General features: G+C 38.8%; 3 protein-coding genes across 5 annotated transcripts in view; 2 read left to right on the top strand and 1 right to left on the bottom strand.

Annotated features, from left to right (window-relative positions):
- LOC122420590 (zinc finger protein 665-like) overlaps positions 1-11,648 on the top strand; it is a 161,995-nt gene extending 150,347 nt beyond the window's left edge. Inside the window, exons 7-9 of one of the 3 annotated variants that reach the window (XM_043435855.1) lie at positions 4,190-4,316; positions 8,509-9,449; positions 9,702-11,648. In XM_043435855.1, coding sequence (XP_043291790.1) covers positions 4,190-4,316; positions 8,509-9,449; positions 9,702-11,009 — 2,376 coding nt within the window. In that variant the 3' untranslated portion in view covers positions 11,010-11,648. Of the gene's footprint in view, positions 1-4,189; positions 4,317-8,508 lie in introns of all 3 variants that reach the window. The other 2 variants (XM_043435854.1, XM_043435853.1) reach the window with 2 other exon arrangements.
- The window catches only part of LOC122420636 (zinc finger protein 160-like), a 132,829-nt gene that overhangs the window by 12,051 nt on the left and 95,124 nt on the right, over positions 1-25,654 (top strand). The gene's annotated exons all lie outside the window — the stretch shown is intronic.
- On the bottom strand, positions 23,209-23,693 carry LOC122420692 (glutaredoxin-1-like). The gene has a single exon (XM_043436089.1). It carries the CDS (start codon positions 23,691-23,693, stop codon positions 23,367-23,369), a length of 327 nt encoding a protein of 108 aa, XP_043292024.1. The 3' UTR covers positions 23,209-23,366.

Consider the following 25,654-nt stretch of genomic DNA (forward strand, 5'->3'; position numbering starts at 1 on the left):
CCACTTGGTCATGGTGTCAGATCTTTTTATTTATTTATTTAAATTATTTTAAGTGAAGGATAATTGCTTTACAGAGGTTGTTGTTTTCTGCCAAATACCAACATGAATCAGCCATAGGTATACATATGTCCCCTCCCTCCCATCTTCCTCCCTATCCCACCCCTGTAGGCTGTTAGAGAGCCCCTGTTGGAGCTCCCTAAGTCATTCAGCAAATTCCCATTGGCTCTCTACTTTACATATGGTGACGTAAGTTACTCTCTCCATACACCTCACCCTCTCCTTCCTCCCCTCCCCCCTCCGTCTGTTCTCTCTGTCTGTTTCTCCAGATCGTTTTAATATGTGTTGAAGTTGGTTTGCAGGTATTTTAGTTTTGCATGAGTATTCGTCAGGGGCATTGGTTTCCAGTTTTCCTTTCTTGTGTCTTTCGGAAATCAGCAAACTATTAGAATCATGCTTGCTCCATAGAATTAGCAGGATCAGTGGTAATTATTTGTAAATATTTGGTAGAATTTGGTCCCATATTTTTCTTAGAGGTTTCTGACTACTTTTTAAATCTCTCTAGTTACAATGGGCTTCCCTGGTGACTCATATCATAAAGAATCTGCCTGCAGTGCAGGAGACCCAGGTTCTATCCCTGGGTGGGAAGATTCCCTGGAGAAAGGAATGGCTGGTTAGTCCAGTATTGTTGTCTGGAGAAATTGCATGGACAGAGGAGCCTTGTGGGCTACAGTTGGTGAGGTCACAAAGTGTCAGACACGACTCAGTGGCTAACACTTTCACTTTGAACACTTCTTGATTTTTTAATTTCTTAGTAAGTAAAATAGTTTGTATGTTTCTGAGAATTTGCCAGTATCTCCTGTATTCTGTCATTTGTAGGCATTATTGGTCATAATACTTCCTTATCTCTAGAAACTTTCTTTGACCTCAGTTGTAATCACTCCTGTTTCATATCTGTTTTTAGTTATTTGAGTCTGTTTTTCTCTTTTCCTTAGTCTAGGTGGGGGTTTTCCTATACAGTTTTTTCAAAACATCAACTCTTGGTTTGTTGATTTTTATATTTTTCTACTTTCTATTTTCTCTGGTTTAATCTTTCTTATTTACCTGTTTCCTTCTGCTAAACTTGAGTTTAGTTTGTTTTCCGTTTTCTACTTGCTAGAGGTCTAGCAATAGATTTCAGATTTAAGATCTTTTCTCTTTTATACTGTAAGCATTTAACAGTTCAGACTTTCTTTTAATACAGTCTTTGTGTGTTATAAATTTTGTACTGTTGTCTTTTCGTTTTCATCCACATATTTAAAATTTTCCATGTGATTTTTGTCTTAGACCCATTGGTGGTGTAAGAGTAAGTTGTTTAATGGCCACATTTGGGGAATTTTCTTTTATTCTTGTGTTTATTTCATTGTTGTTGGGGAAGATACTTTTATAGCATCAGTCTCTTAAAATTGTTAATTGTGGCCTAACATGTGGTCTCTCATTGAGAATGTTTTATATGTCCTTGAGATGTATGTGTTTTATGCTTTTGTTGGGCCATGTGATGTGTACATGCTTGTTCAACCTGGGCATTGAAATCCCATACTATTCCTGTTTCACTATTTCTGTCTTCCTTTCCCTTAATGTTTGCTTCATTTGTCTGAGATATCTAATGTTAGATGTATATATATTTTTACTTCTTACAGCTTTTTGGTAGATTGACCATTTTATCATTCTATAATATTTATCTCATTGCACTTGTTTTTTCTTCAGTTTATTTTGTCTGATATAACAGTCTCCCCTACTCTCTTTAGGATGGACTGTCTTTTTGCATCCTTTCCCTTTTCACCTTTCCATGTCCTTAGGTTAGTGAGTACTACCAGTTTCAACTCTCTGACAAACTCTGTGTCTCTTGCCCTGTGTTTTTCCTCCTGTTACTTCTTCTAGTGGCCCCTGCTCGTGGGCATCCTATCCTGGTGAAAGACAGGCACCCTGGACAGCTCCTTTCATGCCAGCGTAATTTCAGAAGGAATGTATTGAATGTTTCCTTCCCATCCTGATGTTTCTTGAGATAGTCTTGCTTAATGAATATATTTTTTTCTATATTCTCTTTTGCCATGATTTTTAATTCTTCAAGAAGTTTTTTTACTTTACTAATGTGATAATTTTTTTTTGTCATAATCTAATGACTCTTCTAATTTCAAATCACTGTTTTATTAATGGAAGAAAAAGGAAAGAAAGTCTTTGGCTTCTGTTAATGCCTCACTATGTAAATTTAAATGGATCAAATTGTATTTGTATTTTTGTATATGGTAATTTTATTACGAATTGAGTTCAAATTCTCTTTTTTTTTTTTTTAAATGTTTTTACCAGTTTTCTTTTGGTAGGCTAGTATAGAATCCTGTTGACAAACTCAACTGAGTACAAAGTATACATTTTTATCATCTGAAAGATGCTGAAATACATGTGAATAAAAGGATGATGTAAAATTGTCCAAAAAATCTGTCAAGAGACAAATCCTCTCATTTCAGTTAATTTTTTATTTTTTATTTTTTCAGTTAACTTTTTATAGATATGTATGCATTCATGTGCAAGTCTGTGGTTTAGATAGAAGACATCTTGATTTAAAAGCTACATATTATGTTTTTTTTTTTTCAATTGAAATTATGTTATCAGTATAATCTGTGGCCTTGAAATTGTCTAAACAATCCTGTTAGTGTTTTAAGTAGTAAGTTGCTAACAGTTGTGTTTCTGTATCCATTTCTCTAATGACCTTCATGCCATTCCACATTGTTCAGCTTGGACTTTTTTTTTTTCTTCACATTAATACAATATTTATTTGCTTTCCTTCTGTCAAACCCTGAGCCCACCACTTTCCCCAGGCTGCCTGGGGAGTTACAGGAAAGGGAACACACAGGGCAGACACAGGAGAAAGAACTGTGGGAGGTGGAAGCAGCTCCTTCACGTCGTGAGGAAGATGAGCTAGACCACCATCAGGCCAAAGAGCCCCATGGCCTTTGAGAGCGCCAAGCCCAGGGTGCAGACGAGCTGCTGTTTCAGAGAAGGGTTCCTGGGTAGCAGTGATGACGCTCCCGCACACGGTCCCACCTCCAGCCCTGGACCCAGCCTCCCCTGCTCTGGCCGCTCCAGCTCCAGGGCACTTGGCTTCTGTGTCAGAGGCCCGTGAAATGGCGCTGGTTTGGAAGCTGCGGCTAAGAATGAGTGAGATGGTCCTGGGACCCGGGGCTGCCACGCTGCCGTGGCCCTCATCGGTCAGTGTCTCCGGTCCTTCACCACCGCGGACAGTGATCACTCAGCAGGCGGAGGTTCTCCCGATCAGGGACGGGGTGGAGACGAATTCGGCGCAGGCGTCCATTTTCAGGGGATGAAGGCCCGGGGCCTGAGAGCTGCTCCCCCTGCAGAGAAGACAGAGGGGCAGGGAGGAGGCTCACCTTGGACTTCTTTCAAGTTTTCTTTAGGAGCCCTGTGTCAAAGGACTTTTAATGTTCTCCATATTACTTAACTGTTATATACTTACGCTTCAGTTGCTGAGCCCAAGTCTCTGAGTTCAGGTGCTTCGTGTAACATTTCTAACCTTCGTGATCTGAGTCGAGTTTCTCAAAGTGTCTATGACACGGTTTTTCTTCTGTAAGGTGGGAACAGATCGTTCTTCAATGAGCTATTATATTGATGACAGGTTCTTGTCTGTAACTTACTTGCTTAATGTTTAGAGTAATACTACAGTAATTTAGAGCAACAGAAACCCTTCAAACACTTTGGGTCTTTGCTGCTGTTCTCAACGTCATAACTGAAAATTTTGACCTTTCCATTAAAAGTGCTGTGGCTTCATCATCTCTGAAGACACCACTCATGCTGTACCTCATCTGGATAATGAATTACACTCACTGGGTCCAACGTAATACCTGACACTTCTGTATAGCCAATACAGTGTTGAGGTTTATTTATATATAGTTCATGAATTTTGAACAGTGTTGAAAAGTCCATATTAATTGGAGGATCTCATAAGGTCTTATGAAAAAGCATAAGAAATTAAAATTAGAGATCCATAATTTCTTCAGATACCCCTGCATGGATCTGTTAGAACACATACTTCAATCCAGTCAATTCTTAGCCCTTACTCCTTCTTACTATCCTTTCTCTTTTGCATGAAAATGAGAACTTTTCATGGCCCTTTTGGTGACATGTGGTTTCATTTCAGGAACAACTGACCTCTGAGGATGTGGCCATCAAATTCACTCAGGAGGAGTGGGAATTCCTGGACCCTGCTCAGAGGGCCTTGTACAGGGATGTGATGCTGGAGACCTACAGGAACCTGCTGTCTGTGGGTGAGGATGACTTGCTTCCAGAGCTGCCGTTGGGTATCTGCATTTTCCCTGTGTGCCCCTTGGGAGGCCCTGATGTCTTTCATCTGAGAGTTCTGGTGACTCGGGCATGACACAGCTTCACAAGGTTAAACTGACCCTCTTCAGATGCTGTGTCTGTCTCATGTCACATCTGAGGTTGTCCCAAGAGCTTAATTATGTCCAAAGCTCACTGGCAAATGTTAAAAGAAAAACAGCAAGAAACCCGATTTCCTATTTTGTACCTTTTGACTTTTGACTCAGTGTTTAAAAAAATCCACAGCACTTTAGATTTCTTTCTTCTGATAACCCTGAATATCTATTTCTTTTTGTTTGTTTTTGCTTGATTGTTTACTTTTTTTTGGCTACACCATTCTGCATGTGGGATCTTAGCTCTCTGAGTAAGATTCACACCTGAACCCCCTGCATTGGAAGTGTAGCATCTTAACCACTGGATCACCAGTGGAGTCCCAGAATTTCTGTTTCTGATCTGAATATTATCTCCACATTGGAGCACGAGAGAAAGCTCTAGACAATGGGGAGTGATGTAAAAATAGCCAAAGATACAACGTATAAAGAAAAACCTGTATCTCAAAAGGGCTGTTTTTTTCTGGTTAGGAGTGGGACAAGCTGGTGGATTGGATCCTCTGTGGTTGTTACTTAGGAAGATGTAAGGAGAGTGGTAGAGAGGTCGTCTTTTTGATCCTAGATCCGACAAGGGGAGCATATGTGAATCTCGCGGGCTCTTAGCTTGCCATCTGTAGGTCAGGCGCATGGTCCCATCTCAAGATCCTGTAATGTCTGACCTTCGTGTTGTATTGTTTTTACTCTTGTGCTGCTCTACCCAGTCTGGGAATGTCAACTGTTCCCAAGGTTACATTCTCCTTACTTTGTATCATTTTACTTCTTAAATTTCTTTGAAATATATTCCTGAGGATCTGAAATTTTATCTGGTTTCCTTGCTGTGATAATCCACCTATGTTTAATTGGTAGCCTCTGGTGAGTCTCTGTGGAGTGGATTTACTAGGTAACAGAAAACTCTAATGGAGATACTATTCTTAATGTTATTTTCTTGCTCCGTTCAAAGTCACTGCTTGAAGCTATCCAGTAGAGTGGTCAGTATATTCTAGGATTATGAGAAAGAAAATATCACGAGGGCCTGATGCATCTTTCCAGGTTATTTTCTGGCTTTGGAGGCTGTGTTTCATTCATTTCACTTTCTGATAAATTATTATTACTGTATAGAAATGAAGCAGTTTTCTATATATTTTGTATCCAGCAAGTTTACTCTGTTCATGATGAGGTCTAGTCGTCATCTGGTGGCACCTTCGGGATTTTCTGTGTGTAGCATCATAGTGACAGTTTTACTTCTTTATTTTTTTTTAACTTAAGTTCCTTTTATTTCTTTTTCTTTTCTGATTGTTGTGGCTAGGACTTCCAAAAATATGTTCAATAGAAGTGGCACTAGTGAACATTCTTGTCTTATTCATGGTGTTAAGGGGAATGATTTCAGTTTTTCCCTGTTGAGTATGATGTTAGCTGTGTGTTTGACATATACAGTCTTAATTATGTTGAGGTAGGGTCCATCTGTGCTGACTTTCTGAAGGTTTTTATCGTAAGTGGCACTTGAATTTTGTCGGAACCTTTTCTGCATCTACTGATGATCATACGGTTTTTAGTCTTCAACTGTTATATGGTGTATCATACTGAATAACTTGTGGATATTGAGAAATCTCGCATCCCTGCAGTAAATCGCACTGGATCATGGTTTATGATCCTTTTGTGTATTAGTAACTGTTTGAATCTGCGCTTTGGAACTCAGGGAAGGTCTAGAAGAATAAAGCCTTTTTCTACAAAAAGGAGTTGGAAGCCTCAGAAAGGCTTTTGTAACTGGGACAGTCCTCCAGAGTCAATTTCAATCCCTTCTTTTCTTTGATACTCCTCGATCTTGAGATGAACATGTGTGGAAGAAGAAGCGAAATGAATGTCCGATAGAGAGGTTAGTCATACTTGGCAGAGGAACCCAGGTTTAGATAGGCTTTTCCTGGATTTTCCTTCTGATTTCTGCTAATAAGATTCTTATACAATATCCTGGAATATTGTGTATGTTTTTCTTGAATATAAGCATTCTATTGTAACGTACAAAATTCACAGTTGGATACATTACATTGTAAATAGTATAACAGGTATTATCCTGCTTTCTCCATATATCACCACATATATCACCACATATATGGTGATATCATATATCACCACATAGTCACTTTTAAAATCTCTCCTGTTTCTGTCCCATACCCATAGTATAATGCCCATAAACTTGCTGAAGCAGTTCTTTTCTTTTCAGGTCAGTATATTAGTTTGCGGTCTCAGTTATTTTCACAAAGACATGCAGCCCCAAGCTGATATCTGACATCAGGCTGTGTACCCTATGCTCCATGCAGGCCCTTTGTTAGTCCTGACCATTCCTCACATAGTACCTTGATACGGATGGAAACATTGTTCTTACCTACCACATCCCTCCACCTTCTACATGCTCTCACTGTAAAGATAATCTCTGGTCATTTATTGAACAAGTTTCTCAGGACATGACCTCAATCACTCTGTGCATCCATGATGACTCACAAACCATTTTGAGATGGGATGGTTGAATAACAGTTAAAGAGACTACTTCTGTCTTGTATTTTCCTTGATATTTTCTAAGTTCCTTGTATTTTTTTTTTCTAATATTTTCTAATCTATTCATTCGGTGGGTGGTCATGTTTACAAATAATTTTTCTCAGTCTGTAGGTGCAGATTCATATCCTGGTTCTCTTACCACTCTGTGGGCCAATTGAATATAGCTCCTGCTCTGATTAGAGAAAAACATGTTAATTTACCTGAAGCCTTTTAAAGCAAATGAGTGCTGTCAGTTGGCTTACACTAGTGCATGTTTTATAGTAAATACCCAACATTTACTTTTGTTTAAGAAAGGTAATATCTACATTCTGTCATGTTCTTGATGATATATATGACTTTATCTACATTGTATCTGTTTAAAATTTTATTTATTTTTTAATTGAAAGATAATTGCTTATAGAATTTTGTTTTCTGTCAAACCTCAACTCCTTTATATCTTGTACGCTTTTCACTTGCTACATTTTTCAGCAATACTGTGTCTGACCCTAGTCAATAAACACACAAAGCACTCACTTTCTATTTATTATACTTTGGTGCCATTAAACCAGGTAATTAAGAATAGTGCACGGCTAGGGATTAGCCTTCCTTGGTGACTCAGTGGTCAAGAATTCACCTGCTAATGCAGAAGATGCAGGTTTGATTCCTGAGTCAGGAAGATCCCATGGAGAAGGAAATGGCAACCCACTCCATTATTCTTGCCTGGGAAATCCCATGGACAGAGGAGTCCTGTGGGCTACAGTCCACGGGGTCGCAAAGAGTCAAACACAACTGAGCGACTGAACAACAACATAGGTAGGGATTGCTTTGGTTCTTGGCTTTAGAAAACTGGTGAATATTTTACGTCTCAATATGTCATTTACAGATGATGGTCTTTTAGCGTGTATTCTGCAATACAGCTGACACATACTACTTGTTAACATTGTAAAATGCCTTTTCTTGTTGGGTACGTAGTTCTATAGCAGATTTAGAAAACTGTTGTTTCCAAAAAATTGTTTTAGTCATCTTCTTCATTTTCTCATTTGTTTTCAATTGTAAACAACAAATTATGGATAGTTCATTATTAATGGGGTTAGCTTGGTTTTGGATTATTTACTGTTACAATATATAATATATTGCTTAGAATTTATTTATGTATAGTATGTATGCAGAATACAATGATAGTGTAATATTTTTCTTTTCAATTTGAGACAACTGTCGATTGATATGTTCCTAGGGATCCTGGTAGAAAACTAACTCTGTTTTTGAGAGTTGCCATAATATTGTCCAATATGAGTGTGTTTGGCATATGGTTTTTAAAACTAGGCTACTTTAACGGTGAATTTATGTTATCATGCTTTCTCATGTTAAGAATTCTATTCCTTTAGTGTTTCTAAAACCTTAAGGTCATCATTGTGGTGTTTCATAACTTGGTATATTACTTTTGGTGCAATAGATATTCAACATGAAACATTTATTTTTGAATTATTGTGAGCAGGTACCTATGGTTCTTTTTATCTTGTAGATATCTCTCCTACACATGTGATCAAGCATTTACAACCCAAAGCAAACAGTGATAAACGAGAACCATTCCAAACATTGATGCTGGGAAGATCTGAAAGCTGTGAAATCAAACATTTTCATCTTTTGGAAAGTCAGGAAAACATGTGTGACTTTGAGTGTCAGGGGAGAGATGACAAAAGAAATCACAAAGGAACACCTGTAAGCCTTAATGGAAATGTGCCTGATGGAAGAGATTCACATTATAGAAAGGATGCAGGAATCAAGCCCTTTGGAAACAGGCTTGGGTTTAACTTTCAGGAAAAACTGCAGATATTTCAAACTGGCAGGACAATTTCTGAATATAATGAGGTTGAGAGGTCTGTCAACAACAGTTTGTCATTTTTACCACTTCAAAGAATTCCTCCTTGTGTCCAAACCAGTGTTTCTAATATATATGGGAATGATTTTAGGAATCTTTCAGTAATAACACAAGACCTCAAAGCACACAGGGAAAAACCTTACAAATGTGATGAGTGTGGGAAAGCCTATCTTAAGGACTCATACCTCATTAAACATCAGGCCATCCATACAAGAGAGAAACTACATAAACATGAAGTTGGTGACAAATTGTTTGCTCAAAGTTCACAGCTTGCACGTCATTTGAAAATTCATTCTGAAGTGACATGTTACAAATATAGTGAGTATGGCAAAACCTTTACTGATAGGTCACACCTCAGGAGACATCAGAAAATTCATCCAGGAGAGAAACTATTTAAATGTGATATCTGTCACAAAGTCTTCAGTCAAAATGCATACCTTGCTGTTCATCAGAGGGTTCATACTGGAGAAAAACCTTACAAGTGTGATGAGTGTGGCAAGGCCTTTCGTGTAAAGTCAATCCTTTTAAGGCATCAGACAGTTCATACTGGAGAGAAACCTTACAAATGTGATGAGTGTGGCAAGGCCTTTACTGATAGCTCAAACCTCAGGAAACATCAGAAAATTCATACAAGAAAGAAATTATTTAAATGTGATATACGTGACAAAGTCTTCAGCCAAAATGCACACCTTGCTGGTCATCAGAGGGTTCATACTGGAGAAAAACCTTACAAATGTAATGAGTGTGGCAAGCACTTTAGTCAGCTTTCACAGTTGATAAGTCATAAGAGATTTCATGCTGCAGAGAAACCTTACAAATGTGATGAGTGTGGCAAGGCCTCTCGTGACAAGTCAACCCTTTTAAGTCATCAGAGAGTTCATACTGGAGAGAAACCTTACAAATGTGATGAGTGTGGTAAGGCCTTTCGAGTAAAGCCAGTCCTTTTAAGGCATCAGAAAGTTCATACTGGAGAGACATCTTACAGATGTGATGAGTGTGGCAAGGCCTTTTGCCTAAAGTCAGTCCTTTTAAGGCATCAGACAGTTCATACTGGAGAGAAACCTTACAAATGTGATGAGTGTGGCAAGGCCTTTCGTGAAAAGTCAACCCTTTTAAGTCATCAGAGAGTTCATACTGGAGAGAAACCTTACAAATGTGATGAGTGTGGTAAGGCCTTTCCTGTGAAGTCAGTCCTTTTAAGGCATCAGAGAGTTCATACTGGAGAGAAACCTTACAAATGTGATGAGTGTGGTAAGGCCTTTCGTGTAAAGTCAGTCCTTTTAAGTCATCAGAGAGTTCATACTGGAGAGAAACCTTACAAATGTGATGAGTGTGGTAAGGCCTTTCGTGTAAAGCCAGGCCTTTTAAGGCATCAGAGAGTTCATAGTGGAGAGAAACCTTACAAATGTGATGAGTGTGGCAAGGCCTTTCGTGTAAAGCCAGTCCTTTTAAGGCATCAGACACTTCATACTGGAGAGAAACCTTACAAATGTGATGAGTGTGGCAGGGCCTTTACTGACAGCTCAAACCTCATGAGACATCAGAAAATTCATACAGGAAAGAAATTATTTAAATGTGATATATGTGACAAAGTCTTTAGCCGAAGTGATCACCTTGCTGGTCATCAACGGGTTCATTCTGGAGAGAACCCTTACAAATATAATGAGTGTGGCACGCACTTTAGTCAACCTTCACAGTTCATAAGTCATAAGAGATTTCATACTGGAGAGAAACCTTACAAGTGTGATGAGTGTGGCAAGGCCTTTCATGCAAAGTCAACCCTTTTAAGGCATCAGACAGTTCATACTGGAGAAAAACCTTACAAATGTGATGAGTGTGGCAAAGCCTTTCGTGTAAAGTCAACCCTTTTAAGTCATCAGACAGTTCATACTGGTGAGAAACCTTACAAATGTGATGAGTGTGGAAAAGTCTTCGGTCAAAAACCACATCTTCGCCTTCATTGGAGAACTCATACTGGAGAGAGACCTTATAGATGTAATGAGTGTGGCAAGTTCTTCAGTCGAAATTCACACCTTACAAGTCATCGGAGAATACATATAGAGAAACCTTTCAAATGTTTCGAGTGTGGAAAATCCTTCACTCAGGTCTCAGCACTCACTAAACATCAGAAAATCCATACATGAGAGAAACTTATGTGAATGTGGTATATGGTAGAAGTCTTCAAAATTCAAAGTTCAAACTTCACACCCTAGTTTTGGTCAGAGAATTCATACTACTGAGAAACCATACAAATATGATGAGTGTGGCAACATCTTAGGCTTCATGGGAAAATTCATACTGGATAGAAGCCAGATATATATGTGTTTATTAGTCAGGTTAGAACATGTCAGGTAGAACATGAATTCATTCTGGAAAGATTCCTCACCAATTTCACAAATGTGAAAGAAAAAACCCTATCCTCACAGCTCACATCTCGCCAGTAGCATCAGAGTATTTATCCTGGAGAAAACACACAGCAATGTCAAGTGTGTGGCAAGGATCTTACCCCAAAGTCACAAGATAGGAACATAGTGGAGCCATACTTCCCAGACTCAGTGGTTGTGGCTAGTCCTTTACCTTTTTCTATGTATTCTCTGATGACTTTAGTTCAGGTACTCAGCCACTGGAGTAAGCCTATATTTGCAGAGAAGCTATATAGATCTTTTTGTGTAAAAGAAACCCGAATTCTAACTCAGCAAAGATGATTCTTTGGGACAGTAATCCACCATCTTTTTGGTCTCTTGGCTTTCTGAATAAAGTCACTATTCCTTGCCCAACAAATAGTCTCTCAGTTTATTGGCCTGTTGTGTGGTGAGCTCTAAGAGCTTGGCTTTGGTAATACATTGATCAAATGCATTTGCTACACACGTTTCATGATGGTCTCTGGGAAGGAATCAGTGAGATGAAGGGGCCGATTTCATCAGATATGATTCATTCACATCCTTGTTTCCTGGAAAAACACACAGCCTGAGTTACAAAATTCAGTAGTGTGTGTGAATTAGCAACAGCGAGGGTGGAAAATAATGTAAACCTAAGATATGACTCATCATGGTCAGTAGGATCAGGAAGCCCTTCTGTACATAGTCCAGCCTGTTATAAAACATAATATTCTACCAACTGACCTTGAGAAGAGTAGGCAAGATGTTAAAAGGACTGGGCTTTTCGTAGGAGGAGAGGGACAGTGACCAGGGACTGATGGTGTGCTAGGAACAATGCATAGGAAAAGGGTCATGTTCTCCATTGGATAGAAATAACTGTTGTATGTATGATTAAAGAAGAGTTACTCTTATCTGTGGAAAATGAAGACAGAGCTGTCACGGTCCTTGTAGACCGGGACCTGGGGACTGGATTCGATGAGAAGAAGGACACAGGGGACCCAAGTCTCAAGTGAAGCAAGGGTGCTTTATATGCAGAACCACATGTTTCTATATCTTCATACAAGGCAGCTTTAGGCAGTAAAAAAATTGAGCAGAAACAAAGCCAAGCAAATAATCTTCAAAGCGCCAGAAAGCATTCAATATCCTGAGTAAGAGGGGCATAACTCAATAGATTACCTTTAAGTGAAAGTTCACTGAAGGGAGTCTCTGAAAGGAATCCAAGGAGGTGCCCTATCTCGTGATCTCAGTCCTGAGAACTGCGTGCAGCTCTGCTCATTCCTGTTTTCCAGGAACTGATAAGGAATAGAGAGTCCTTGAGAAATTGGCACACAGAAGAAGAAAATAGCATATTGGATCCCTTAAAGTTGAACGTCCCCTGACAGTTCCCCCTTTTTTATTTTGTCATCATTGGGGATGACTGTAGACACTTTTGTGAAAAAGGCCCTGACGAATTGAGTTTGTATAGTTTGGACAATTTTAGTTGAAAGGCATCAGTACATTACCAATATAGTCACCAGGATAATTATCAGCGTTATAGTTCCAGATCCAGTACTATGTGTAATGCCTTGAAACCATCTTCGAGGGTCTAACCCAGATAATTGAGCAGCAAGCTGTTCAGCTAAGGTTTCCAAATTGTTGGAACAGAGTAGACTCTTAGAGAAGGTTTCAAGGATTTCCTTTTGCAACAATTGTACATTTAAGGAAGCATTATTCTGTATATCTCGTAAATGAAATTTGATTTGTTCCCACTTGTAAGCACTGTGGTTGAACCGAAGAGGAGTGATACAAAATTGATGTGAATTCCAATCACAATTTAATAATACTTGTTTTTGTAAATCTATTAATTAATCTCCAACCCATTGGATGGCTATTTTTAATTCCTGAATTTTATCTTCAACTTATTCATCTACCTGTACCTGAGTGACCCATATAGTATGAGCATCTTTAGTCAAATTGTGAATAAAGTTTTGTGTTTGAATTGAAGTTTGTAAAGCAATGTCTGCGATGGCTATTAACCCCAAAATGCCAAGAATCAACCTTCCAGTGAATCGCTTAGATCGTCGGAGTAATTTAGTGAGTAACTAGGAGGCAAGTCTTGCCATGGGACCGTCTTTCCAGGGTTGTTGGCGATCTACTGGCAACCACAGACTATGTCGAGATCAAAGAATCCAAAGGGATTTGTATTTTTAGAGAAATAGAAGAATTAAGACAAGTATACAATTTGCAATCTATACAAGCCACAGAATGTAAAGTCTTATTAAATTGTAAGTTCCCTATGGCTATAACAAAAGGAAGGGGAACACAAGCTTGTATGAGATACGAATGATTATAATGAAAGGAATAGCTACTATGACTACGGCTGGTCCCCATGAAATAGCCAGTCCAAGTTCCAAGTTCTTTGGCGCTCACGGCAAGTTTCCTGATGTCCCATTGTTCAGGCCCAATCCGTTTATTGAGGACGATTCGAGGTGAGGGGGTGCCATTCCACCGTCAAGCCAGCCGAGAAGTCCTTTGTCATGGTAATGTTCCATCATAGTATTAGTAATCTTCTATGCTACTTGAGTAGCATAATCACATACAGTGTTGTTAATATCATCTGAGCAGTTAGATAACCACATACCATGGGTTCCCCAATCAACAATGGTGTAATTGGCCACAAACATTAATTTCCATGTTAGCTTGACATTTATCTCAATACACAGGAGTATATTTAAAATCCTTATAAGTAAACCTCTTACATTCCAACTTTTCTCCTTTTCCTAGAATATTGGTACTATTGACTTGGTTCTCATAAAAGGACAGGGCAATGAAGAGTCTAAACAATGTGCGGAAGTTCTTTTTTGGAGGCAGGATGAAAGCCCACGTTTGTCGACTAACATTAATACATAATTCTGCTTGGCCCATGCATATAGGAAGGATTTCATAGCCTAGAGAAATGTTAATTAATCTTCCTTCTTCCTCAGGATGAGAGGGCCCCTCCAAGCTCCAAGGAGGAGGCATATGCACTGAGTCATTACTGGATACAACCGGTCCTATATCTGTCCGTTCTGCAACCTGCCATAAAGGGGGGTTAGGTATATAAGCCCAGTAAGTGTGATTAATCAAGTCAGCCTGCACGGGGGAAGCAAAAGCAAGCATAGCGACAAAAATCTTTTCTGGATTCCAAGGCATTCCCTGTTGAGAAACCAGGTTTTCAGCTTGATTAGTAAGGGTTTTTATCTGTCCCAAAGCGGGGAGATCATAAGGTCGATGATGTCGAGTGCGGCGTTTGTTGTAAATGTTTAAGGTCGCCATTGCTTGTACTAGAAACTCCTCTTCCTGGGGATTTTGCCATTTCTTCTCTATCTTGAATGCCAGTAGCTCCCCTGGGGCGGATCTTCCGAAGAGGGAGCCAACTGCTTTCGTTGGTTCCATCTGGAGAAATATAAGCATACCCCTTTCCTTGTAATATTAATTTTCCAGATTTCCATTGTTGAGTGAACCCGTCTTGATAACAGGTGGGCAGAGGAAGGACGGTATCCTTCAATGCTTCAAAATCTTTTTCTGCTTTTATCAAAATATCCCCTTGCAGTAAGTTTAAAAATTTTAAAACAAAGCTGTATTAACAATAGTTATAGGATTAAAGAATATATTGCGTTGGAATCTGTCGGGGTCCTTTAATGGACCAGAACGTGGCAGTCTGGAGTCAACGATAAGAAAGTGAAAGAGAGAGAAAGAAGGAAAGACAGGGGGACCCAAGCTCTGATGGAGCAAAGGTGCTTTAATGATCTTTCTGTTGTATATATAGGCTGTTGTACAAGAAATTTCTTTCGATAATGATAAAGATCAGAAAACCAAACATACAGCAACCGTTACCAAGGGATTAATAATGATCACAAGGTCAGGAGACAATCCATATCTCAAGAAAGAGGATGGAGACTAAGCAGTTTTGTAAGGAGAATGTTTACTGAAGGAGATTCAACCCTGTCTCATCCAATGACCTCAGTCCTGGGAGCCGGTGCCGTTCCACTGGTTTCTGACAAGAGAAACTGGTAAGGAACAGAGGATTTCTGAGAAGCAGCACGTAGGAATCCTCCTGTTAAACATTCCCTGACAATTCCCCCTTATTTATTTACAATATTTGTAAAAAGGGTTCTGACCATTTGAGTTTCTTTTAACAATTTTTGCATGAAGGCAATGGTAAACAACAAATACAATCATCAAGACAATCACCCAAATTACAGTTCCAGACCTGATGCTGTGAGTAATGCTTTGAAACTATCCGTGTGGCTCCAGCCCAGATAAGCTAGTTATTCAGCTAAAGTTTCCAAATTAGTGGAAGAGGGCAGATTTTTAGAAAAGGTTTCAAAGATGTCTTTTTGTAATACTTGTACATTCAGAGAGGCATTATCATGTATGTTTTGTAAATGAAATTTGATTTGTTCCCAGTTGTAGGTACTATTATTGACTTGAACAGGAGTAACACAAAATTGAGTAGAATTCCAATCACATTTTAGCATCACCTGTTGTTGTACATCTATTGATTGATCTCCAACCCATTTGATGGCTGTTTTTAGTTCCTGTATTTCATCTTGAATATTCTCATCTCTCTGAGCCTGAGTGGCCCACATAGTATGAGCATCTTTAGTCCAAGTTTGGATAAAATTATATGTTTGAACTGAGGTCTGTAATGCAACGCCAGTGATGGCAGCAGTGGTGCAAATAGCTGTTAGTCCCAGAATGCCAAGAATCAGCCATCCGATGAATCGTTTAGATCGCCGGAGCAGTTTAGTAAGTATCCGGGAAGCAAGTCCAGCCGTGGGACCTTCTTCCCAGGGCCACTGGAGATTGATTGGTAACCACAGACTACGTGGAGATCGAAGACTCAAAAGGGATTCATTTCTTAAGGAAGTCGAAGAGTTAAGACAAGTATATAATTTGCAATTTATACAAGTTACAGAATGTAAAGTCTTACTGAATTGTAAACTTCCTATAGCTAGAATACAAGGGAGGGGAACACAGGCTTGTAAGACATATGATTGATTATAACGAAAGAAATAGTTTCTATGACTACGATTGGTCCCTGTGAAATGTCCAGTCCAAGTCCCAAGTTCTTCGGAGCTCAGAGCAAGTTTCCAGATGTCCCATTGTTCAGGCCCAATCTGTTTATCGAGGACGATTGGAGGACGAGGGGGTGGCATTCCACCGTCAAGCCACCCAAGAAGTCCTTTGTCATGGTGATGTTCCATTGCAGTGTTAGTAACCTTTGGTACTTGAGTAGCACAATCACACACAGTGCTGTTAATATCATCTGAGCAGTTAGATAACCACATACCATGGGGTCCCCAATCGACAATTGTATGATTAGCCACAGACATTAATTTTCCTGATTTGGCCTGACATTTGTCCCAATGAACCAGAGCAAATTTAAAGTTCTTATTAGTAAACACTCTGCATCGTGTTCTTTGTTCGTTCCCTAACTCTTTCCCTAAAGTTTCAGTAATATAAACATGGTTCATGGACAAAGAAAGGGCAGTAAATAATCTAAGCAACGTCGTAAAGTCCTCTTTTGGAAGCAGGGCAAAAGCCCAGGTTTGTCGGCTAATGTTTATGCATAATTTTGCTGGGCCCATACACAAAGGAAGGACTTCATAACCTAGAGAGATATTAATTAGTTTCCCTTCTTCTTCAGGGTGTGAGGGCCCTTTAAGGCTCCAGGGAGACGGCATATATATGGAGTCATTGGTTAATTGGTCCTCTCTCTGTCCATTCTATGACCTGAAGTAAAGGGGTGTTGGGTATGTAAGCTCAGTAAGTGTGATTAATTAGTTCAGCTCGAGCGGGGAGGGGTGGCGGGGGTTGGGGGCGAATGAGGGGGTGAGGCCAAAGCAAGCAGGGCAACAAAAATATTTTCAGGACTCCAAGGCATTCTCTGTTGAGAAAGCAGATTTTCACCTTGATTAGTAATGGGTTTTTATTTGTCTTCAAGAGGGGAGATCATAAGTTTGATGCCGCTGAGGGCGGTGCTTTCTGGAGATCTTTAGAGCCGCCATGGCCCATATTGGAATTTCTTCCTGCTGGAGTCTTTGTTGTCTCGCCTCTATCTTGAAGACCGGGGGCCCCCTTGGGTCGGATGTTCCAAAGAGGAAGCCATGTGAGTTCGTTGAATCCATCTGGGGAAATACAAGCAGACCCCTTTCCCTGTAAGATTAATTTCCCAGATTTCCATTGTTTATTCAACCTGTCTTGGTACCATATGGGCAGAGGAAGAGAAGAGTCCTTCAATTCCTCAAAATGTTTTTTTGCTCTTGTCAAGATATCTCCTTGCGGTAAGTTTAGAAAATTTAAAACAAATAAAGCTATATAACAATAGTTATAGGTTTAAAGAATATATTGCGTTGGAATCTAGTAAAGTCTGCTGGATAAGGAAGATAAAAGTGTTCCTGTGTTTTCCCCCTTATTTAATTTTTTATTTGTAGTTTCAGTGTGCGATGTCTTTGTTTAACTATGTCTTGTGTTTGTGGATTATAAGGAATATCTGTAATCTGTTTAATAGAGAATGGATGTAAAAATTGTTTGAGCTACTTAGAAATATAGGCCATAATCTGTTTTTATAGTATTAGATGTTCTCATTATTGCAACGTAAGCTCACAGGTGGGTTATAACTTGTCCCGTAGTTTCACCTCAGAGAGGTGTGGCCCATATAAAAGAAGAATTTGTATCGATCGAGACATGTAAGAAGGAAGAGGAAGAAAGTTCAGGGCAGTGAGTTACATCCATTTGCCATAAAATTCTCTTTCATTTGTCATAAACCTTTTTTATATATTTGTATTCATCATTTTATTTGCCATTTCTTGTATCTTTTTATTAAAAGCATACATCTTTTTTTAGCAACTATGAAGTGTTATATTAGCAATTTAGCAATTATGAAGTGTTATATATTAGCATTTTATAGATTGGTGAATATATTTATTATATATATATTTGTTTTGTTATGTAAATATTTATATTTATATATATTTATTGATAGTCTAAAATCTCCTTAGTTTTCCTGTAAGAGAAACTTTTTGTAAGAGGAAGTTAGTGTTCAGTAATTAATGTTTTAAAATCTTACTTTATTTGGAAATGATCTAGCTATTTAATAAACTTTTATTATTTAGTTTAGTACAATTTTAGGAGTTTAAGTTACCCATCCTAAGAGATTAGTTTAGATAGACATTTAAAAAATATAATTATTTTTAATAGACTTTATCTAAAATTTTTCATCTCATTTGTATATTTATATATATATAGTTACTTTTTTGTTGACAAATTTAGTTTATCTTAAATCTAGGCACAGTAAAATTATTATATAATGTTGATGATGTAAGACCTGTCTTAATTAGATTAGCAAACAATTAATTATATTTATATTTAAATAAACATTTAATATTGAATATTTTTCAGTTCACATGAACTTGAATTTAAATAGAGCTCATTAATTTCATATCCAAAAGCAAAGACATACATTGAGACCTAGATAATTTTACTTAGACAGATACAGTTTTCTGCTTGAAATTTAAAATATCTTTTTGATATATATATATATATATATATATATTTTTTTTTTTTTTTTTTCTGAGTTCCACCAATTTGTTTATGGCTGGAGTCCCAAATAGAGTGGGCTGTGTATCCCAAGGACATGATAAGAATTAACTTTAGGTTTTTTCTTAGGCCTATTTTTTTTTCCCATCCAGAATTGGAGCTCCAAAAATGTATTTTAACAAGTTAACCTTTTCCTAACTGCACGTGGAACAAGAACTTGTTTTGCAATTTGAAAAAAGATTTTATTTTAATCAGTTTTTTGTGGAGTCTAAAGAGCATCATGGCCTTTCAGTGTCAAAAATATCATTTTTCCTTTGTGTAGTTACAGTATACTATTAATGATATATGCATGAGAGAATTGCTGTCACATTGGAGGTAAAGCCTTGGCTACAAAATTTTGACAAATAGTAGGACTGTTAAGCATACCTTGAGGTAACACATTCTATTGAAATCTTTTATGAGAACCGATGTGATTAGGAAAAGGGAGAGAGAAAGTGAATCTCTCTCGGTCTAAAGGGTGTAAAGGTATATTCAAAAACCAATCTTGTAAATCAGTACTAATAATGTGCCACTTCTGAGGAATAGTAGTAGGTGATGGGATCCCTGGTTGTAGTACAGCCATAGGTTTCATAGATGCATTAACCTTTCTAAGGCCTGTTAAGAGATGTCATTTGTTAGATTTCTTTTTTATTACAAAAATAGGAGAGTTCCAAGGAGAGTAAGATTCCTCAATATGTTTTAATTCTAATTGTGTGTCTATAAGTTCTTTAGTAGCCTGTAATTTTTCCTTCGTAAAGGGCCATTGTTCTGTCCAAATACGCTCATCATTCTTCCCAGTTATTTTAAGAATTGTTTTGTTTGTTAAATGAGCAGTGGCCCCTAGGAAAAATGTGGAATGTATATCTGAGTTGGCCATTGCATAAGTAAGTCCCTTCCTATTTGATTAAGGGGTGCATCTATCACATAAGGTCTTAAATGTTGCAGGCTTGCCTTTTGGTCCTTCATATGGGTAGATTTGAACATTTTGATAAATTTCTTGTACTTTGGTTTGAGAAATTCCTGCAACTTGGCAAGAGATTTTTTGTATAGGCCAGGATTTGGGCCATAAATGTTTGGAAATAATATTAATATCAGATTCAGTGTCTAGGAGATCAGGAAATCTTTTTCCATTAATTTTGATATTTCTATTTGGTCAGGCATATTCAGATACCAATGATGTCCATAAGGATTGTTTCTGATCTGTACTGCTGAATCCGCCTGTCCGTACCTAATTAGAGGAGTTAATAGAAATGTAAGGCAGTAAGCACTGCCGGATGTTGAGGGTTTGAGGGAAAAGATAGAATTTGCCCCTGGTTTTTGTTGTTGGGGACCTGGAGGGTCCCCTGTTTGGAGTTTCCCGGAATAGGTTTCCCTCAATATCAAATTTAGATTTACAGTCTTTGGCCCAGTGCATTCCTCTATGGCAGCGAGGGCAGATTCTTGGAAGTTTTTTATTAGCCTTCTTATGGTAGTCCCTTTTTAAATGGCTTTTATCTCCACATGTAAAGTATCCTTCATTTCCCATTCTAAAGGCAGCAGCCATTGTCTCAGCGAGCATTTGCATCTCTTGAGTTTCTGATCCTAGATTGCGACAAGCCTTCAAATAATCAATAATAGTCCTAGTCTCAGGAGTTGGAGGGATAGCTCTTTGACATTCCTGATTTGCATTCTCAGAAGCAAGTAATTTCTCTAGCTGTTTTTTGGCTTCTTCTCTGATTACAGTACAAGAAATAGCAGTTTGTAATCTAACTAAAAAAGGCAGGTCAGGTAGTCTGCTATTCTCATCTCTTTCAGAATTTTCCACAGTTTATTGAGAGCCACACAGTCAAAGGTTTGGCATACTCAATAAAGCAGAAATAGATGTTTTTCTGGAACTCTCTTGCTTTTTGATGATCTAGTGGATGTTGGCAATTTGATCTCTGGTTCCTCTGCCTTTTCTAAAACCAGCTTGAACATCTGGAAGTTCACAGTTCACGTATTGCTGAAGCCTGGCTTAGAGAATTTTGAGCATTACTTTACTAGTGTGTGAGATGAGTGCAACTGTGTGGTAGTTTGAGCATTTGTTGGCATTACCTTTCTTTGGGATTGGAATGAAAACTAACTTTTTCCAGTCCTGTGGCCACTGCTGAGTTTTCCAAATTTGCTGACATATTGAGTGCAGCACTTTCACAGCATCATCTTTTAGGATTTGAAACAGCTCAGCTGGAATTCCATTGCTTCCACTAGGTTTGTTTGTAGTAATGCTTCCTAAGGCCCACCTGACTTCACATTCCAGGATGTCTGGCTCCAGGTGAGTGTGAGTGATCACACCTTCTTGACTATCTGGGTCGTGAAGATCTTTTTTGTACAGTTCTTCTGTGTATTCTTGCCACTTCTTCTTAATATCTTCTGCTTCTGTTAGGTCCATACCATTTCTGTCCTTTATTGACCCCATCTTTGCATGAAATGTTCCCTTGGTATCTCTAATTTTCTTGAAGAGATCTCTAGTCTTTTCCGTTCTGTTGTTTTCCTCTGTTTCTTTGCGTTGATCACTGAGGAAGGCTTTCTTATGTCTCCTTGCTATGCTTTGGAACTCTGCATTCAAATGGGTATATCTTTCGTTTTCTCCTTTGCTTTTCACTTTTCTTTTCACAGCTATTTGTAAGGCCTCGTCAGACAGCCATTTTGCTTTTTTGCATTTCTTTTTCTTGGGGATGGTCTTGATTCCTGTCTCCTGTACAGTGTCACGAATCCCCATCCATAGTTCATCAGGCACTCTGTCTATCAGATCTAGTCCCTTAAATCTATTTCTCACCTCCACTGTATAGTCATAAGGGATCTGATTTAGGTCATACCTGATTGGTCTAGTGGTTTTCCCTACTTTCTTCAATTTCAGTCTGAATTTGGTAATAAGCAGTTCATGATCTGATCCACAGTCCGCCCCTGGTCTTGTTTTTGCTGACTGTATAGAGCTTCTCCATCTTTGGCTGCAAAGGATATAATCAATCTGATTTTGGTGTTGACCATCTGGTGATGTCTGTGTGTAGAGTCTTCTCTTGTGTTGTTGGAAAACGGTGTTTGCTATGACCAGTGTGTTCTCTTGGCAGAACTCTGTTAGCCTTTGCCCTGCTTCATTCTGTACTCCAAGGCCAAATTTGCCTGTTACTCCAGGTGTTTCTTGATTTCCTACTTTTGCATTCCAGAAGGGTTCAGATAGGGAGAAAAGAGAAACGTTTCTATTTGTGTATAAAATATAATTTTACCAAATTACTGTCATAATTACTTTCAGGGGAAGGTTATTTTTCCTTACACCTGGAAAACACATATTCAAGCAAGTGATTTTTCAGATGCAAACCGTAAAAGTTATAAGCATATTCTTCAGTCCTTCTGTTAAGCTTTGTGAAGTCATCAGGTTTTTCATTAGAATCCTTACCCAGTTCAGAAACTTGATATTTACCTGAAACTCCTTTCTATAAATCTTCTCGAAGAGCAAGTATTTTTGAGAAACTTGATTAGTGCTATGACAATATTTTGAGGTAGTAATTAGAATTATGCCTGATAACATTTTACCCAAACATATCAGAGTTTTAGGAACGCCATGTAGTTTCTATGATATCTGTATTAGTAACATTTACCATACAATATAACCTGAGACTTATTACTCACTTGACAATACTTCCCATGTCATTATGTATAGAAAATCAGCCTAGTTAGTGTAACATGTCTCTTTGGGGTATTTCAGGGGCCCTCTGAAGCATGGCAAAGTTAGCTAGAAATAAAGTTCTTCATTACAATGACTTAGGAAGTTTTGTCAACAAGTATCAAAAAGGTTTAGAACACTCAGTCAGATAGGATTATAGGTCATTGTGAAACAATCATTCTTCATATAGCCAAAGTAACAATAAAAGATTTCAGAACAAATCATTTAAGAGATAAAGAAACTTAAATCTGTTATCAAAGGCAGTTCACCATCTGAAGAAAGGTGTCATCTTAATAGACAGAAAAGCTAAAGTCAAGTTTTGCAACAGACAGAAAAGTGAAACTCAAAGCTAAATAAGTTTTACATTATTAAAAGGCAAACTTAATTAAATTTATTTTACACTTATTTTAAACCATGTACAAAGCTCACTTCTCATGGCTCACTTTTCACAAACCTTATCACTTTCTGTACCCATTACTTTGTTCTTCCATCCTAAGAAGCCACCTGTAAGTCAGCCTTACTCCTTTTCCCCTCACAAAATGCAATTCTATTCCCCATACCTTCTTTACCGAAAACACAGTTCCTACTTACATTAGGAAACCAAGAATTGACTTTTTTTTTTTTGACAAGTTCGTCCATTTTTAATACTGAATCAAAAGAAGCTGTTTTTGGCCTCCCAAAATGCCCGTCCCTTTTTACTGATATTAACATATTTCAGAATTTTAAGTAAACAGTTGCTGTAACTGGGTAGTTTCCCCAGGTCCATCCTCCAGGAACTGTCGGCATTATCGGCAGTGCCACCCAGTCTTCAAGGGGGATATCAGCCTGGATCTGCTCTGTAATTATTGCAGAGCTCCAATTTGCTTTAGCCGTGTCAACAGTTCCCCTCTCTCATGCATATTTACTAGATCAGTGCATCCACCTATGCACTCTTTACCAATGAAGACCCGAGGTACCGTTCTGGCTCCTGTGAGCTGTTGCAAGTAATCTTGAATCTCATTGGTGTCGCCGTTGGCTGTGATGTTGACAAATTCCAAACGCCCTTGTTTGAAGGGCAGTTGGCTGAGGAATCCTGAATCCTGAATCCTTCTGCCGTAGGGGCAGGTGGGCTTGATGAACACAACCACCTTCCCAGACTGGATGTTGCTGTTCACGAATGCTTGAGCCATGCTGCCTCCCCCGGGAGGACACCTTGACTGCCAAGAACTGACTTTTATATTAGCATTTTTTAGATTGGTGAGCATAGATACCAGTGATAATTTCTAAAACCTTTGCTTTCTTAGAGAGAACATTTTAGGATGGCACCAAACAAAATGAGGGCAAAATGAGGACTGTAGCCCGGGAGGCGGCATCTCAGATAGCTCTGAGAGACTGCTTCAAAGCGGCCGTGGGGAAGGTCAGTATAGAAGGTTTTGGTGAACGGGAAGTTCGATAACATGAAGCACTTATTGTACAAAAGGTGTTTTCTCAGCCATGAGGATATGGTGTCACCATAAAAGGATTTAGTGCTTCTCTAGATAGGAGGAGATGCAATGATTGAGACCATAAAAATCTATTCCTAGAAACATTAGGGAAAAAAAACCAGCTATCTGAAGACCTGTCTCACCGGATTCCCTGGAGCATGGAGTGCCTCACTCCACAGTTGTTGAAGGTCAGCAGCTATAGCAGCATGGGGTTCAGTCTCCATAGAGGCAGATGGCAAATGCCTTTGTTGCTCAGTCACTGGCATTGCTCTTGGTAAATGCCACTTGTAGCTGACAGGTGTTTGCTATGACCAGTGTGTTCTCTTAACAAAATGTTAGCTTTGCTCTGTTAGTTGGTAACTGTTTGTTGCCTTCTTCAATCTGTACTCCAAGGCCAGACTTGCCTGTTACTCCAGGTATCTCTTGACTTCCTACTTTGGCATTCCAGTCCCCTATGATGAAAAGGACATCTTTTTTTGGTGTTAGTTCTCTGAAATCTGTAGGTCTTCAGAGAAATGTTCAACTTCAGCTTCTTTGGCATTAGTGCTTGGGGCATAGACTTGGATTACTGTGGTATTGAATGGTTTGCCTTGGAAACGAACAGAGATCATTGTGTCGTTTTTGAGATTGCATCCAAGTAGTGCATTTTGGACTCTTTTGTTGACTATGATAGCTACTCCATTTCTTCTAAGGGATTCTTGCCCACAGTAGTAAATATGATGGTCACCTGGATTAAATTCACCCATTCTGGTCCATTTTAGGTCACTGATTCCTAGAAAGTTGATGTTCACTCTTGCCATCTCCTCTTTGACCACTTCCAATTTACCTTGATTCATGGACCTTGGACATTCCAAGTTCCTACACAATACTGTTTTTTACAGCATTGGACTTTACTTCCACCACCAGAGACATCCATAACTGGGCGTTGTTTTTGCTTTGGCTCGGCCTCTTCACACCTTTGGAGGTATTTCTCTGCTCTCTTCCAGTAGCACACTGGGCATCTACCAACCTGGGGAGTTCAGCTTTCAGTGTCATATCTTTCTGCCTTTTCATAGTGTTGGTGCTAGCAAAGTAATGCTCAAAATTCTCCAAGCTAGGCTTCAACAGTACATGAACCAAGAACTTCCAGACATACAAGCTGGATTTAGAAAAGGCAGAGGAGCCAGAGATCAAATTGCTAACATCCAAAAAGCAAGAGAATGTCAGAAAAACATCTACTTCTGAGTCACTGACTGCACTAAAGCCTTTTACTGTGTGGATCACAACAAATTTTGGAAAATTCTTAAAGAGATGGGAATACCAGACCACCTTACCTGCTTCCTGAGAAAGCTGTAGGCAGGTCAAGAAGCAACAGTTAGAATGAAACATGGAACAATGGACTGGTTCCAAATGGAGAAAGGAGTACAAAGGAGTACGTCAAGGCTGTATATTGTCACCCTGCTTATTTTCCTTAGCTTCAGAGTACATCATGCAAAATACCAGGCTGGATGAAGCCCAAGCTGGAATCAAGATTGCTGAAAGAAACATCAATAAGTGACACCACCCTTAAGGCAGAAAGTGCAGAGAAACTGAAGTGAAAGAGTAAAAAGCTGGCTTAAAATTCAACATTGAAAAAAAAAATTCAGCATTCAAAAACTAAGATCATGGCATCTGGTCCCATCACTTCA

Source organism: Cervus canadensis, chromosome 18, assembly GCF_019320065.1.
Source record: "Cervus canadensis isolate Bull #8, Minnesota chromosome 18, ASM1932006v1, whole genome shotgun sequence".
Lineage (NCBI taxonomy): Eukaryota > Metazoa > Chordata > Mammalia > Artiodactyla > Cervidae > Cervus > Cervus canadensis.